Source organism: Arabidopsis lyrata (assembly GCF_000004255.2).
Source record: "Arabidopsis lyrata subsp. lyrata unplaced genomic scaffold ARALYscaffold_4, whole genome shotgun sequence".
NCBI classification, from domain to species: Eukaryota; Viridiplantae; Streptophyta; class Magnoliopsida; order Brassicales; family Brassicaceae; genus Arabidopsis; species Arabidopsis lyrata.
The window spans coordinates 4,504,033-4,521,660 of NW_003302552.1; the positions used below are offsets into that span (position 1 = coordinate 4,504,033).

At 41.9% G+C, this 17,628-nt stretch overlaps 1 protein-coding gene across 1 annotated transcript in view; it reads left to right on the top strand.

The window, feature by feature from the left end:
* Positions 1–892: 892 nt before the first annotated feature.
* Positions 893–17,628, top strand: part of LOC9314932 (uncharacterized protein At3g60930, chloroplastic) — a 31,799-nt gene continuing 15,063 nt past the window's right edge. Inside the window, exon 1 of the mRNA XM_002878819.2 lies at positions 893–1,104. Coding sequence (XP_002878865.2) covers positions 893–1,104 — 212 coding nt within the window. The remainder of the gene's footprint in view (positions 1,105–17,628) is intronic.

A 17,628-nucleotide genomic window follows, 5' to 3' on the forward strand; every position in this document is an offset into this window, starting at 1 on the left:
AACACTACAGAAACAAGTAAAGAAAGTTTATTCATATCTTCATATCACAAACTTGAATCTATAACTATGTGACGATATATCTCTCAAATTGTGACAAAAACTAAACTCATCTAAAGTGATAAACTAATCTGATGCAAACTAAGATTCACAAAAGCCTAAATCTCATTCATGAGCTAAATCTCAACCATCAAGAACGAAACATATTAAGCTATCAAATGTTAGATTCAGCTCAATCAACAAGAACTAGAAACTAAAAACAGAACGCTACACCCATAAACACCCACCACCGCCTCCTCGGAAGAAGCAGAAGGTGAATACAGGAAAGACGGTGGAGTTTTTCATTGAAACTGTGAAAATTTTTAAAAGTACTCACTATAAAAATCAACACTTTCCACTAATTCACACTCTCCACTATAAAAGTCATTGCTTTGAACTAAAACCCCACCCACCATTATTGTTTTCATTACCTTGTCCACAAGAACACTAAAAAAAAACTCACGAAACTGCTACTACAACAATACTGTATTTTTTTTAGATTCTGAATACGTTCCCAAGAACTAGAAGATAATCATAGTAATCAAATCTAACAAATGAAAAATCCAATGACATATACTATAGTCAATACACAAGAAGAAACCACGGGAAGAAGAAGACTAAGAACATGAAAACTGAGATTGATTACAAAAAAAAATCTTTATCGATTTCAACTTATCACAGAGAGATGATTAAAGACTAGAAACTCTCCTGTATGAAGTTCAAAGACAAAAGGATTCAAGTTTTTGTAAAAGACCCACAAAAACCAAATCGTTGGAGACGATTCAAAACACCAAAAAAAAGAGAAATTGAAATACAAGAAGAGATAATAAGAACTTACAGGAAACCCTAGAACACGATGAAGCAGAGAGAAATGAGGAGAATCAGTGAGTATTGGGTTGGCGAAACAGAAAAGAACCGAGAGTTGGCGAAACAAAGAGGAAACCGTGAAGAATTGGCGAAACAGAGAGGGACCGTGAAGGATTCCGGCAGAGGCGGTATAGATTCCGGCGGAGGCGACGAGATTCCGGCAGAGGCGACGAGATCGTTGGTCAAAGATGAGAATTTTTGGTGCGACCGACGGAGGCGTTTAGGGTTAGTCTCTCAAATTTTCTATTTTCTGTTTTAATCAATGTTTAATTAATACTTTTGAGTGCTATTTCTGGAATTTATGGAATATGGGGCTATTTTTAGAAGAAAAAACTTTTTTGGGGTCATTTGTGTAAATTGCCCTAAGATATATGATAAGCTTCTTTAGTTATATTTTGTTATTGTGGAAGTGATATTATTGTAAGATATAATAGCTAATTTTATACTTATTTAATATCTATTCAAAATTTTCATATTTGTTTAAAATATTTATTTTTTTCGTTTTCTATTAATATTTAATTTTATTTTTTGTAAATGTAAATGTGACACTTACGAACTCATAAAAATTATTATAATTTTAAAATACATTTATTTAGAAAAACAAACGAAAATCATTTTTATTTCTAATGAAAAACTCTTCAATCTACCATTACTATATATAGATTTCTAAATAACATCTCAGATATTATTAGGGAGACTCACAAAAATGCCCCTTTTTCAATACCCCTTTTCAAAAATACCCCCTTTGGCTGTCCATTTTTAAAAATACCCCTTTTTATGTACAAAATGATTAAATTACCCTTCTTTTAATAAAAGATATCACAAATATATAAGGAAATATAACAAAATTAGGTCCACAAAATACAAAATATTTTTTGGCGGGAAAAGTGATCCCGCAATTTTCCCGCCAAAACACTTGTAAAAACCTTTAAAATACCTTGTAAAATTTTCCCGTAAAATTTTTTCCCGCCAAAAAATTTTCCCGCCAAAAATTTTTTTTGCGGGAAAAGTGATTCCGCAATTTTTGGCGTTAAATTTTTGGAGGGAAATTTTTTGGCGGAAAAAATTTACAAGATATTTTAAAGGTTTTTTACAGGGTATTTATAAGGTTTTACAATGTATTTTTAAAGGTTTTACAACGTATTTATAAGGTTTTACAATGTATTTTATAAGGTTTTACAAGTTTTTTATAAGGTTTTACAAGTTATAAATACTTTATAAAACCTTATAAGTACCTTGTAAAACCTTTTAAAATACATTGTAAAACTTTACAAAACACTTGTAAATATACCGTAAAACCTTTAAAATACCTTGTAAATTTTTCCCGCCAAAAATTTTCCCGCCAAAAAAATTGCGGAATCACTTTTCCCGCAAAAAAAATTTTTTGGCGGGAAAATTTTTTGGCGGGAAAAATTTTTACGGGAAAATTTTACAAGGTATTTTATAGGTTTTTACAAGTGTTTTGGCGGGAAAATTGCGGGATCACTTTTCCCGCCAAAAAATATTTTGTATTTTGTGGACCTAATTTTGTTTCAAATAAGGGTAAAATGGTCATTAAAAATTAAAAGAGAGCAAACTTAAAAATGGACTCTCAAAGGGGGCATTTTTGAAAAGGGGTATTGAAAAAGGGGCATTTTTAACAATTTCTCATATTATTATTACATAGTTTTATTATTCGATAAGATTATTTTATTTTTATTTGTGATGTTTAGGATAGTTTTTGTTTTATTTCAAATCACCCTTAGTTTGTTTCAATCTATGTGAATTTCCTAAGAACACTGATTAATAATTAGTTTTTCTTCTTTAGGTATTCACTTTTTTTATTTAGAAAACATTTATAAGATCGGAAATTTATTAATTTGACTACTTATATTATATTATAATTATAAATAATAATATGTTCTAAATTCTTCTTATTTTTTAATCGGTACTCAAATTTTAAATGTCTATTTTTCAGAAATGAATTGATTTCTATTTTAAAAAAAATTTAAATTTGGTATTTTTAACTCTTATTTCCTTTTCTCTACTAAATAATGGCAACTCAACTCTTAAAAAATAAATTTTGTACCATTAAAATATATGATAAGTTTCTTTTTCGTATCTCTAACTATTTTAAAATATTTACTCATTATATGTTAAAATATAATGATCTAATTTATATATATATTCAATCTCTATTCAAAAATTTCATATTTTAAGTTGTATATTTATCTTTTTCGTTTTTCATAATATTTCATTTAATTTTTGTCAATTATTGTTTTTATTTAATGTGTGAATTAGTTTAGTTTTAATGTTTTTGTTTTAATAAATAAAATATGTGGAGCTCACAAAAAAATAAATTATGATGACATGGATGCTGATGTGGACACCTTAGATGGAGAGAAACTCTCCCATTATATATATAGATTACGTAAATATGTGAAATTCACTTCACTATGCATACATAATAATTTACTTTTTTATGTTGATAGACGATCAAATTCGATCTTTGTAAATCACAATTCATTACTTCAATTATAAGAGAAGTAATAGCTCATCTCTCTCTCATCTCTTTATTATTCACTATTCTGATCTTTCTACGGGTATAAATTCTATCTCTATTTTCTTTATTTTTTATATACACCAAAAAATAAAGTAATTCTTTAAACACGTTATCAGCACGATCGCTCTATGTTCGTTGAAAAAAAATACGGTATTATAACGGAGGGTATGTCGCCTCGTTAAAAGCAAAAAAAAAACAAAATATGAGAAAAAGAAAAAAAAATAAAAGAAAAGAAAAAGATATAAATGAATATATGTGGAAGTCGAAATTAACACAATCGAGATTTGTCTAGGGTTTTAATTTAGGGATACGATTTGCGAGAATTCTCAAAGAACGACAGAATCAGTTGATACCAAAGATGGTGTTCTTGATATTATTCAGAAAAAGATGACTTTGATCGTACAAGAGTTTGATCGTAAAAGAAAAAGATGTGTGTGCTATGAGAGCTTTGCGTAGTGTAAATTCTAGAGTGATCTCCCCCCTCTTGTGAGAGCCTTGAGTCTCTATATATAGGGATGGTAAACCGCCTCTCCAGCGATATTCTAGGAAGATTTCCATTTATCTTGAAGTCGGCTTAGAATATCGCGGATTTAGGACAATTTCCTTATTCTTCGGAGTTTCTTGGAAGATTTCCTGATTTGAGTTGATCCTTCAAGATTCTTCTTTATCATTTCCGGGTTTATCGGAAATGATCCTTCTTTTTCGGAAATGGTGCCTTGCTTAGAAATGGTATTGAAGGAGAATATCTACCAAGTCTTTGCCTCGGACAGCCGATGGTTTTTCCTCGGGTATCCGAACCATTTGACGGCTCGGATGCCTTGGTGCTTGGACTGGCTCGGACGACTGAGTTACGAACGAGCTCGGGAGTATGAATGGCGAACCGGCTCGGGTACCCGTCTGGATGGGGCTCGGGTACTCGAACTTATTAGCTAAGTCATACCCAAACCGATTAGCTCACTTCCCGAGCCGTGAGATGGACCTTTCCCGAGCCGATAGGGAATTGCTTACGAGCCGAATAGAGGAAAGTTTCCGAGCTGATTGAGGGAACGTTCCGAGCTGGTTACATATTCATCGAAGTTTGGCTCGGTCTTAATAGGGGATAGAATCCGACCCCAACAGTTAGCCCCCCAGCTTGTTGACTTGAGAAGCAAGTGCGACGAGCTTCATGTCATTGGGCCGAGCCATTTTTCCTCTTTCCGAGCTGTCCTCGCTCTCCCGAGGCGATTTGTACTTCAACAGTAGCTCATACTTTGACCGTTCAATTTTATTTGTCGATTCGAATTCCCTGGGACGCTTCGAATTCTTTTGTCGATTCGTCTTCTGGCGTGAGAGGGTCAAATTTCTTTTCTCGAGAAGCGGAAGCGTTTTCGCCGATTCCCGAGATTTTAGGCGGACGTGAAGTGTTCCGTTGTACGTACGCGTACCCGACGCGCTCTAAGTTTCTATAAATACTGAGTTCCCAGCTCATTCTCTTATTTCGCGATTTGCAAGGAAAAATTCTAAGGTTTACTTCTTTTCTCTGATCTTGATTTAGTTTATGTTTCTTCTTTTTCCGATTTACTTTTTCGTCGAACCGCCGTGTTTAGATCTAGGTTGATTTTGCCGGTGTCCTGAATTCTGTTTCTCCGGTTGTTCTTTCGATTTACCCGAGCAGATTGATGTCCCTTTCTGATTTGAGCAATTCTTCCCGAGGCATAAATATTCCTGTCCATAAACGAAAAATGGTTTGGAGTAGCTCGGATGGGCCCGAGGCCAGTTTGTCAGATCGATCTGAGTCAAGTGGTGACGCGGAATCGTCATCTGGAAGTCAAGGGGTTCCGAGCCAATTTGTGGCTCGGGAAGATACAATTGCTGACATGGCTCGGGACGAGGATCTACCCGATGATCCCAAAGCGGTTTTGAATAGGAGGAGGACGCGTCCTCCGGCTTTAGATGAGGCTGGGGTTTCTCATTGGCAGGATAAACCCGAGCTGCCGGTTTTGCCCGAGGTGAAGGGTGAGATGGTTACTTACGATCCCGAGGAGGGAGCCAGGCTACTTCAGCTGGCGATTCAAGGTGCCATGGCTCAGAAGAAGAAAACCCGAGCCAGAAAAGTTCGAAAACCTGATCCTCCCGGTTCTACTCTGTCGACCTCAGACTCTCTTCGGGATTTAAAGGCACGTGTTAACTTCAGCGAGACGGTAGTTTTGCGATTGCCGACCCCCAATGAGAGAGCCGATGATCCTCCCGAGGGGTTTTTTACTTTGTACGAAGGATTCTTTTATTTCTGCTTCCTCTGGTTCCCAATCCCGAGGCCGATCATTGAGTACTTATGGTCTTACAAGCTTGCTCTGGCCCAGATCACGACCCGAGGCCTTCGACATCTGGTTGGGATCTTAGTATGTGGGTTTGAGACGTACAATAACATTGGTCTTGATCATCTGAGGAATTTGCTGGAGATTCGTCGTGTGCCGAGCTGTGAGATGGAGAGGTATTATATTTCTCCTCGCCCGAAGCGAAGAGTTATTGGCGGCTTCCCCAGCAAAGATGAGAAGTACACCGACCACTTTTTCTTCGTTGCTTTCGACGAAGACTGCGTTCCCGAGGGCTGTCTTGGAAAAATGATTGGGAAATGGAGGAAGATTGGTAGTTCATCCGAGATTTTCTGTTTGTTTTGTGTTAACTTGGCTTCCTTAACTGATATCTTATTTTTTCTTTTTGCAGACCGTGGCCCGAGCTTCTTGGATCGTATTCCCGAGGACCTTTTCAGCGTGCGTGAGGAGTTGGCTGCTCGGAAGTGCCACTGGATTAAACACTTTTCTCAAGAAAGGGTTGAAAAAGCGTTGAGGGTTCTTCACGGTGCGTCTTGTTCTACCTCTTCATCCTCTTCAGATCAAAGGCTCAACTTTTTAGCGGAGATGCAAGGGGTAAAAATGTCATTGAGGGAAAGGAAAGCCGCCGAGAGGAAGGCGCGAGAAGAACATATAGCGATCGAGGCCGCTTTTGGACCCTTAAACCCGCCCGAGGTGACCGTTGACCCCGAGGTGATAGTCGATCCCATGGGATCGGGGGCCGACTTGACTGTCTCTGTAGCTCGTCCTGAGGTGCCTGAGGGTATCCCGATTGGGGATGTTGTTAACCAGGCTCCCGAGGTGAGAAATGCACTGGTGGTTGGTCTGCCTGCTGGTGGGCAGGCCACGTCTAAGGTGAAACGTCCCCGAGGAGAACATTCTGGGGACAGGCGCAAAAAGTCGAAGAGAGCTCACAGCTCTTCTCGGCCAATTTACGAGGATAAGGTTGCTTCTGCCAACCTTATCGCTTCCTGCGCCTGGCCGCTACTTCCCGCTCCAGAGGGCTTGATCGAGGCGGAGCGGTACGGTGAGGCCGCGACCAATTTCTTGAAGGTACGCGTTTGAGTCCCTTTTCGTATAAGGTAGCCTTGTTTTATGTTTTAACATATTTATCACTTTGCTTTCCAGGCCTTCTCCTCGATGAACACTATGGTTCATTCTTACGATTCTGCAGCTCGTGAGCATGCAGCGGCCCAGGAGCAATTCGAGGCTGCTCGGATTGAAGCCGAGAGAAAGATTGCCGAGGCGGTTGCAGCGACACGGACCGCCGAGGCACTGATTACTGTCGAACAGGAGGCGAGGCGAAAAGAGGCCGAGGAGAGTGTTCGTGTCCGTCGGAAGGCCGAGGCGGAAATTGAGAGGCTCAGGCGCCTGCTTGTCGAGGAGAAGGCTCTTCGCGAGACCGAGGTGGCCCGGGCGAAGAAGGCTGGTGAGCAAAAGATCGTCCGGGAGTTTGTCGAGAAGGTCAAGATGACCGAGGCGAAATTGGCTGAATTCGATAAAGTCTCCGAGCGATACATATACTTCTCTCAAGCGAAAGCCAACGCCGAGCTGATCGAAGCGCTTGAATCTGGGGGAAGGATTGAAGATGAAAAGCTTGAGGTTGCCAAATGGAAGGAGGAGTATGGGGATGCCGAGGCTGAGTACGCCAGACTGGGGGCCGAGCTCCTTGGAAGTCTGAAGGTTCCTCCGGTATCTCCCGACTCTGCTCATGATGGCCTGGGGAATAGGTCGATAGAAACCGATGCGGTCGATGTTGGAGTGATCGATCAGGCGGGCACAAATTTGAACTCCGGGGCCGTACAGGTTTCAGATGAAGAGAGAGACGAATGAGCCCGAGGCATTCCCTCGTATGTTTTTTGTTTCAGGTTTCTTTTTGTAAAAACTTATGCCTGGACGGCTTTATCCGCTTGAATGTTCTTTTTAAGTGTTTGACTTGTTGTTTGTCTTGAGATGTTTCTGAATCAAATCCGGATTATTCATCGAGAAATTAATCTTTCAGAACCGTGACGCCGAATAGAGTACCAGTGTTATGGTAACTGGGTTTTTGCAAATGTGGCGTTAAGTTAATTCTCCCGAACCGTTTCAACTTCCGAGCTGAAAGTGAAAATGGATCGTTCACCAGTGTTAAGATAACCGGGTTTTGATCACGTGGGACTAATCTTTATCGGTTGCGACCCGAGCTGATATAGTCGATTTCCAGTGCTTAGAAGCGAACTGGGGTACCAGTGTCGAAGTTAACTGGGTTTTCTGAAGACAATTTCTTTATGGCAAGATATCTCCCACCGAATTGTCTTGAATGCTTATATAGCGCGCTGTAACCGAAGCGGTGAAACGAGCTCTTTGTTCGTGGACGTGGCCATCGTCCGAACGAACTGTTGGCTTTGTGGGTCGATAAGGAGACCGTAAAGGTTCCCGAGATGAATTTTGGGATAGATGTCGAGGTGGATAAAATTAAAAGTCCGAAGGGTAAGAACTTAGAGAATTTGAAAAATTTAGTGGGAGTATATGTATACGGACCCACTCCCCCCTTTTTTAATTAGGGGGGGTAGCTGAACTCGTCCGAGGACGAGCTGCCTACGTACCCTTTTCAGGGACCAAGCCACCCCGTAGTTCAAGTACATGCGTACCCTAGGTTCTTAGCGATAATATTTCCTTAGATGCATTGCGTTCCAGGATCTGGGTACCGCTTTGCCGTTCATGTTGATGAGTTCGTAGACGCTGGGACGGATCACCTTTGCGATCGTGTAAGGTCCTTCCCAATTCGCGCCGAGCTTACCAGCGTTCTGTTCTGCGGTATTCTGGAAAACTTTGCGCAGTACGAGATCTCCCTCGTGGAAACGGCGATACTTCACATGAGAATTGTAGTACCGAGCTGTAGCATTCTGATAATTCTGCATACGAACCAAAGCCAAATCTCTTCTTTCGTCCATTAAGTCTAGTTCGTCCAGCATCATCTGAGTGTTGGAATTTTCCTGCTCGGGGAGCATACGCCTTCTTATTCCCGGGATCTCGGCTTCAGTGGGAATTACACACTCCGTGCCATAAACGAGGGCGAAAGGTGTTTCTCCTGTGGCACGTCGCGGCGTGGTTCTGTGCGACCATAATACTCCTTCCAATTCATCGGCCCAGCGGCCCTTCTTCGCGTCGAGGCGCTTTTTTATTCCGTCGAGAATCGTTTTGTTTGCCGCTTCGGCCTGTCCGTTTCCCTGAGGGTACCGAGGCGTAGACTTGCTGAGGCGAATTCCCCATTTCTCACAGAATCCTTCGAATCGAGCCGAAATAAACTACGATCCGTTGTCTGTAACGATCTCGTAAGGTATCCCGTGACGGCATATGACATTCTTCCAGACGAAGTTCTCGACCTGCGCGTCTTTGATGCTGGCATAGGAGTCCGCCTCGATCCATTTGGAGAAATAGTCTGTTAGTACGAGGACGAGTTTCTTCTGCTTGGAGTTGTGTAGGGGTCCGATAATGTCCATGGACTAGCGCATGAAGGGGTAAGGCGAGGTGATGGAAGAGAGGAGCTCGGCGGGTTGATGAATGGCTGGTGCGTGTCTCTGGCATTTGTCGCACCGTTGAGAAAACTTCTCGCAGTCTTTGACCATCGTCGGCCAAAAATACCCGTGGCGCTTGATTTTTATGGCTAGGGCTCTGCCGCCAGAGTGATTCCCACAAGATCCACCGTGTACTTCTCCCATGACTCTCCGAGCTTCGATTCCTTCGACACAGATAAGGAGGGGTCCGGAGAGTCGCCATTTAAAGAGTTCTCCGTCGATCAGAGTATACCGCGCTGCTTTTGCCTTAAGCTTCCGAGCTGCCCATTTTTCAGCAGGAACTTCTCCATCGGCGATGTAACTTCGGATGGCTCCGATCCATTTGGCATCGCTTCCGTATTCGGGTTCGGTCGTGTCTGTAGTTTGCTGGTCTAGCAGTTCGATGTCCATTTCTTCCGGTTCTTCCATCTCCCGAGCTGTTAGAACTTGTTCCTTACTACTGTTTTCGATGCTCGGCTTTTCGATGAACTCAACCGGTATGATTCTCTTAAGATTCGGGTCGGAGGTTGAAGCTAGAGCTGCTAAGGCATCTGCCGACGTGTTTTCCCCTCGTGGGATTCTGGTTAACTCAAACTCTCCGAACTGTTTCGCCAAGTCTTGCGTGAGCGCAAGATACGCTTCCATTCGTTCGTCGCGAGCCACGTATTCTCCATTGAATTGATTGGCCACAAGCTGGGAGTCGCAAAAGGCTCGCAGCTTGTTGATCTTAAGTCCTCGAGCTAGCTTAAGTCCTGCTATGAGTGCTTCATACTCTGCCGCATTGTTAGTCGCGTCGAAATTAAGCCGAAAAGATTGTTCGAGGATTTCGCCTTCTGGTGATGCTAGGCGGATTCCGATGCCAGAACCTTGTTTTGAGGATGATCCGTCGACGTGGAGGATCCAAACGGCGTCGGGCGACTCTTCTCGGGTGTTTTGTGTGGGCAGCTCGATGATAAAATCGGCCAGGACCTGAGATTTTGCGCATGTTTTGTTCCTGTACTCGATGTCGTACTCACTGAGTTCTACTGCCCATTTGGCCAGGCGTCCCGATTGGCTCGGACTGTGCAGGATAGTTCGGAGTGATACGGGCGCCATGACGACAATTGAGTGTGACTAGAAGTATGGCCGTAGCTTCCGAGCTGACATTACTACGGCGAGGGCGAGCTTTTCGGTTTGCGGGTAGCGTGTTTCTGCGTCGGTGAAAGTTTGCGAGACATAGAATATCGGCTTCTGCTCTCCTCTGTGTTCCCTGACTATGACTCCACTTATCGCTGTATCCGAGACTACGATGTACAGGAATAATTGCTCGCCCAGGACTGTTTTGCCAACATCGGTGGATTAGCCAGATACTTCTTCAATTCCTGGAAAGCCTCTTCGCAGCGATCGGTCCATTCGAATTTCTTGTTTCCGCGCAGAGTATCGTAGAAAGCCAGGCATTTGTCAGTGGACCGCGAGATGAATCGGTTCAAGGCTGCGACTCTCCCGGTGAGACGTTGGACTTCGCGCTTGTTCTGTGGTGAGGGCATATTTAGTAGAGCATCGATTTGCTTCGGGTTTGCCTCGATGCCTCGGTGAGTTACGAGTATCCCAAGAATTCACCCGACTTTACCGCGAAACGACATTTTGCCGGGTTGAGCTTCATGTTGTGCTTGTTGAGCTGGCGAAAACAGTAGCGTAGATGGGCTATGTGATCGTTTTCTTCAAGGGATTTGACTAGCATGTCGTCGATGTAAACTTCCATCGTTTTCCCGAGCTGCTCGGAGAACATCCTGTTGACGAGCCGTTGATACGTTGCGCCAGCGTTCTTGAGTCCGAAGGGCATGACTTTATAGCAGTAAATACCTCGGTCTGTGATAAATGCTGTCTTCTCGCGATCATCGGGATGCATGAGAATCTGGTTGTATCCTGCGAAAGCATCCATGAACGATAGCAACTTGTTCCCCGCAGTTGCTTCCACTAAGCGATCGATGTGTGGGAGGGGAAAACTATCTTTAGGGCAAGCTTTGTTCAGGTCGGTGAAGTCGACGCAAACTCTCCACTTGCCGTTCTTCTTTTTAACCACGACGGGATTCGCTAACCAGTCTGGATATCTTGCTTCGGAGATTGAACCGATCTTCAGGAGTTTTTCGACTTCTGCATTTACGGCATCCGCGCAATCCCGACCCAATTTTCTTCGCTTCTGCTTGATGGGCTTGAAAGATGGGTCAACATTCAGCTCGTGGCAGATTACGTCGATGCTTACTCTAGGTAGATCTTCAGTCGACCAGGCGAAGGTGTTAATATTCTCTTTGAGGAGTAAGACGAGCTCGGTTTTGATCGCCTCGGTTAAGTCGCTGCCGATTTCCACGCACCGTTCAGGCCGTTCCTCGTCGAGGCTAATGGAGATTACAGGATCCGAGGTAGGCTTTTTCTCCTCGCGTGCCTCCTCGATCTGTAATTGCTATAACTGTTTAGATATAGCCTTCTCTTCGCTCCGGCCGAGTTTCGATTTTTTGTGGTCAGCTTCGGCCTTAGCTTCAGTGACCGGGTTTCGGAGCTTGTGTGCTGCCATGAAGCACATCCGTGAATTTTTTTGACTTCCCCAAATCGTTTTCACGCCATTGGGGGTCGGGAATTTGACACAGAGATGATATGTTGAGGCGACAGCTCGCATTAGGTTTAGCAACGGCGTTCCCATTATGACGTTGTAGATGGTTGGTTGATCGGTGACAGAGAAGTTGACTATCTTTGTCACCCCGCCGGCTCGGACTGGTAATTGGATGGTTCCAAGCGTCATTAAAGTTTCTCCTGAAAATCCGAGGACAGGCCTCAGGGTAGGAGTTACCTGTGACATATCGATGTTCATTTGTCGGTGCGTTTCGCGAAAAATCACGTCGATGGTGCTGCCTGTGTCAATTAATACTCGGTAAATATCATGGTCTCCTATCGCTAATGTGACGACGATTGGATCGTTATGAGGCACGTCGAGCCCGTTCGTCTCGCTTTCTTCGAATGTGATCACATCGTTAGGTCGATCGAAGGGTCTTATCCAGTTGCTAGGCGTCTCGGCTCGGCGTTGATAAGCTTTGATTGCCGCTACGGTGTCAGGACAGTATGGCGATCCACCCATTATGGTGAGAACTTTCTGCCGCGTACCATCTCGGTCTTCGTCTTCCGTCCCCCGGGTTCTTTTCTGAGACTCCTGGTTTCTTGGTTCGGGGTCTCTTCCCGGGTTGGTCTGCTCGGGCTCTGGCTCTGGCTCGAGGTCCTTAAGAGTGACGTTCATCCCGAGCTCTCCAGCTAGGAATTTGGTTGCTAACTTAGCGCCGAGGCTTCGGCATCTTGAGGTATGGTGGCCAAAAATTTTGTGATGTTCGCAATATTCTTGATCATTGCTCGGTGGCTGATCCCTTGTCCAGGTGAAGGACTCTCTTCCTCGCCCACAGCCTCGGCCTCTGCCGCGGCCTCGGCCTCGGGGCGTGTCAATCTGGTAGTTATGGTATCCTGAGAAATTGCGCCCTTCGTGATGCGTATACGTACCGCTCTCACGCGTCTTCTTCTGGACCGGAGGTGTCGCTTGGGCTTTCTCGGTTTTCTCGGCTCGGGGCGCCTGCTTCGTTGGCTCATGCCTCTTTGCTAGTAGCGCCATCTCTTCTTTGTGGGCGACGAAATCCGAAGCTCGATGCAGCGCGTCGCGAATTGTCGTCGGTTTAGACAGGTTCAACTCTTTCCTGAATTCTGACTTGTACCAGAGAGCTTTCTTCAAAGCCGAAAGAGCAGCTACATCTGTAATTCCTTCGACCTTGGCTAGCGTCGATTTGAAGGTTGTGAGGAAATCTCTTAACGGCTCGGTGGGCTGTTGAGATAGGGACCACAGGTCCGCGTCGGAAGTTCCGGGGTCGATGAGCAGGGAGTATTGCTTGAGGAACAGTGTCGACAGCTCGTCGAAACTGTCAATCGAGTTTCGTTCCAATCTTGAAAACCACTCTAATGCGGGTCCTTTGAGGTGTTCCACGAATAGTAAGCATAGACCTGCATCCTTCTCCCCGGGCTTGAACCTGGCTCAAGCCACGGATATCACGAACGATTTAATGTGACACTTCGGGTTGGTTGATCCGTTGTAAGAGTCGATTTTGAACTTCCCCAGATTGGACATTGTCGTTTAGGAAATTCTTTTGGTGAAAGGCGTATTCCGAGATTCTTCCAAAATTCGGTCGATGTTAGGTGCAGAGGATGAAACGCTATGTATCTGGGTTTTGACGAGCTTCATATCAGCTTCCGCCTTGGCTAGGGAGGCTCGGATCTTGCTGAGCTCGTCCTCTCTTTCGGATTCTTCGGCCCATCTTATGTTTTCCTCAGTTTCTTCATCATCAGTGAGATCTGTCCGCTCGGCGGAGTTAGCTCCGGCTCGGGTGCGCTCGCCTTGCAAATCATCCGGCTCGTCCGTCAAGTCCACTTCGTCTGGCTCGGTGGGATCGTCTTGATTCTCGTGTCTGGCAGGGTCGGCTCGGGTTGCGACTCTGGTGTTGTCGGTTGGTGTCGCGAACGTGAGTCTTGTAGGGTTGATACCAGGTAAGTCCCTTCGAGCTCGTGGCGGCCGAGTCTGGAAACACGTGGTTTTTTGTTGCCCACGTGTTGCGATTTCGTCGACTCGCTGTGCCAAGGTTTTGTTAGCTTTCTCTAGGTCGTCAGCTTTCTTCTGGAATTTAATCATCAGGTCCTTCAGTTCGGCTAAGGTTGCTGAGATTGTCGGGTCGGCCTGAGGATTATGAGGGTTCGGAGGGTTAAGGTTCCTTCCTCCGGCTGGTGGTGTCTGACGACCGTCTTCATTCATCGTCCTTTTCGGTAATCGAGTTCTGCGTCTTAGGGTAAGAGAATTCTAAAGTATCCCCCACAGACGGCGCCAAACTGTGGAAGTCGAAACTAACACAATCGAGATTTGTCTAGGGTTTTAATTTAGGGATACGATTTGCGAGAATTCTCAAAGAACGACAGAATCAGTTGATACCAAAGATGATGTTCTTGATATTATTCAGAAAAAGATGACTTTGATCGTACAAGAGTTTGATCGTAAAAGAAAAAGATGTGTGTGCTGTGAGAGCTTTGCGTAGTGTAAATTCTAGAGTGATCTCCCCCCCTCTTGTGAGAGCCTTGAGTCTCTATATATAGGGATGGTAAACCGCCTCTCCAGCGATATTCTAGGAAGATTTCCATTTATCTTGAAGTTGGCTTAGAATATCGCGGATTTAGGACAATTTCCTTATTCTTCGGAGTTTCTTGAAAGATTTCCTGATTTGAGTTGATCCTTCAAGATTCTTCTTTATCATTTCCGGGTTTATCGGAAATGATCCTTCTTTTTCGGAAATGGTGCCTTGCTTAGAAATGGTATTGAAGGAGAATATCTACCAAGTCTTTGCCTCGGGCAGCCGATGGTTTTTCCTCGGGTATCCGAACCATTTGACGGCTCGGATGCCTTGGTGCTTGGACTGGCTCAGACGGCTGAGTTACGAACGAGCTCGGGAGTATGAATGGCGAACCGGCTCGGGTACCCGTCTGGATGGGGCTCGGGTACTCGAACTTATTAGCTAAGTCATACCCGAACCGATTAGCTCACTTCCCGAGCCGTGAGATGGACCTTTCCCGAGCCGATAGGGAATTGCTTACGAGCCGAATAGAGGAAAGTTTCCGAGCTGATTGAGGGAACGTTCCGAGCTGGTTACATATTCATCGAAGTTTTGCTCGGTCTTAATAGGGGATAGAATCCGACCCCAACAATATATATATATATTTATATATGTTATTATTTTCTAGTGGTTGTTCAGACACCGTTATTAACTCGTTATTATAGTAGGAGGAATGTCGTCCTTATAAGTAATCGTTGTAATGGATGTTTTATACACCATAGCAAGGACGGCTAAGCCGCCTATAATGTAGATGAGTCCGTCACCATAATTTATTTTACTGTTATAATGTTGATGACTCTGTCACCACACTATTGACGTTAAAATTTATTTATATTATATTTATATTTTGGTTCGTATATAAGGAGGCTCGGCCACCAGTATAAAAATCTATTATCTGAAATTGGTAAATTTAACTGATTCGCTATTAAAATTTATGGATTGATTTTCTATTTAAATCCTTTCGCTAACGGTCATGAATAAAACATTTCAAAAAATTATCACTTTTCAAACGGCTATGAACAGTAATTTTTAATCTGTAAATACACTAATTTTCACTCATTTATTCACTCAAAAATCATTTCTCTCCTCATATATTTTTCTAAGAAATTTTGTTTAAATTTTCATTTTAGAAAATGATTCGCTTGTTTTTATTTCTTTGCTTAATCACAATTATTGCTTGTACTTATTGTCTTTTCGTTGGAAAATTTACTCACGAAGAATTTACCATAAGTATCGTTTTATTTTTCTATGCAATTGTGTTCTTTTTAATCACTTGCATTATTAATATAAATAGTTTAATATGAAATAAATAATAATGTTTTACTAATAATATTTATTCAATTTTGTGTTTATATAACTAATGACAAGCATTGAGAAGCTTATGTTTTCAGCTCTAGACATCACTTTGACTAATTATATATCTTGGATTGCTTGCGTCGAAATACATTTACAATCTTTTGGCTTAATGAAAACCATAAAAGAGAATATTACTTCGTTGGTTCTAGAAAGAGAAAAATCGGTGATCTTTATTTTAAGACACATTGATGAAAGTATCATATGTGATTATGTACACATTAAAGATCCTAAAGAGATCTGGGAATCTCTAAAACCTCGATTTGATCATCGAAAGGCCATAAATCTTCCACTTGTTCGGGATGAATGGCAAAGTCTAAAGTTTAAAGACTTTGATAAAGTGATGGATTATAATTCAGCTTTGATGGAAATTGTGGTTAAACTAAAATATTATGGTGATATTATCAGCGATTCTCAGATGCTTGAGAAAGCGTACACCACGTTTCATGAAAACCACATTACCCAGAAAGAACTATATGGGGGTGTATTGAAGAAAGAATTTGGAGTGATTTGAGTTTTAATGAGTTTTGAGTTTATTTTGGTGAATTAGGGAATCTCATATCAAAACTCTCCCAAATCCCACCTAAAACCATGGGATTTGGATATTTGAATTTTTAACTAAGATGTTCTCTGAAATCCCACCAAAAATCACTCAAGTCATTTCAAATCCACAACTTAAAATGTTTCCAATAACATTGGATTTGATTGTAGATTTTAAAATCATTAATCCAATAACACTTGATTTTAAAAAGATTTTTAAAATTTATGTTTGAATAACATAGGATTTATCTTTTTAATACAAATCATTTCAAATCCTTTATTGAATACACCCCCCTAAATGTCATGCAGGTATACCAAATTTTCGAATTTGTTTGTAGCACTCCTAATAGCAAAAAAAGATTAATGAAACCGCTACTGCAGATAACTGAAATACTTATAGTGAGACTACTAGTCTCCAGTAATGCCATTATATAAGTATTATATATTTCAGTTGTTTTAAAATAAAGTTGTTTCAGAAAATGAACTAATGTATGATTATTCTATATTTTTCAATATCAATGATATTTGCTTATACTCCCTCTGTTTCAAAATATAGGATGCTTTAGAGATTTTTTTTGTTTCAAAATATAGGATGTTTTACATATTTCTAGGTAACTTTTAAATACATTTGATGTTTATGACCATTTGTATTCTGCAATCTTTTATATCATTGGTTGAATTTTTAAAAATTAAATATTAAATGATGGTTTTTAAAACAAGAATGAAATTTTTTAAAGTGTATGCTTTTAACTTAAACATCTTAAATGATGAAACAGAAGGAGTATTTATTAATGTTTATGTTAATTACAGAAATGAATCAAGATACAAATAAAACAATAGCAAGGAAAAATATCAAAGAAATTTGTATACCAGATAGTGGAACGACGCACACTATTCTAAGACATCGGAGATTTTTCTCTGAATTAAAACTGACAAAATTATTGTCAATACAATATCGGGTCCTACGGACTTGATTGAAGGAAGTGGCAAAGCAAATTTTAAATTGCCTAATGGAACAAAGTTTTCCATAAATAATGCTTTATATTTTCCGAAATCTAAGAGGAATTTGTTGAGTTTCAAAGACATATACTTTCAAGGATATGAAACTCAGTTTGCAACTCAGGATGGAAAGATCACATGGTCATTCATTGAAAAATCATGAGTTGAATCAGGGAAATAAAATGACATGTGTAGCGTGTTCTCTTTGAAAATTGATCATAAGGCCATCGCCAACCAAAATTGATAAAGACTCACCAAAGTTC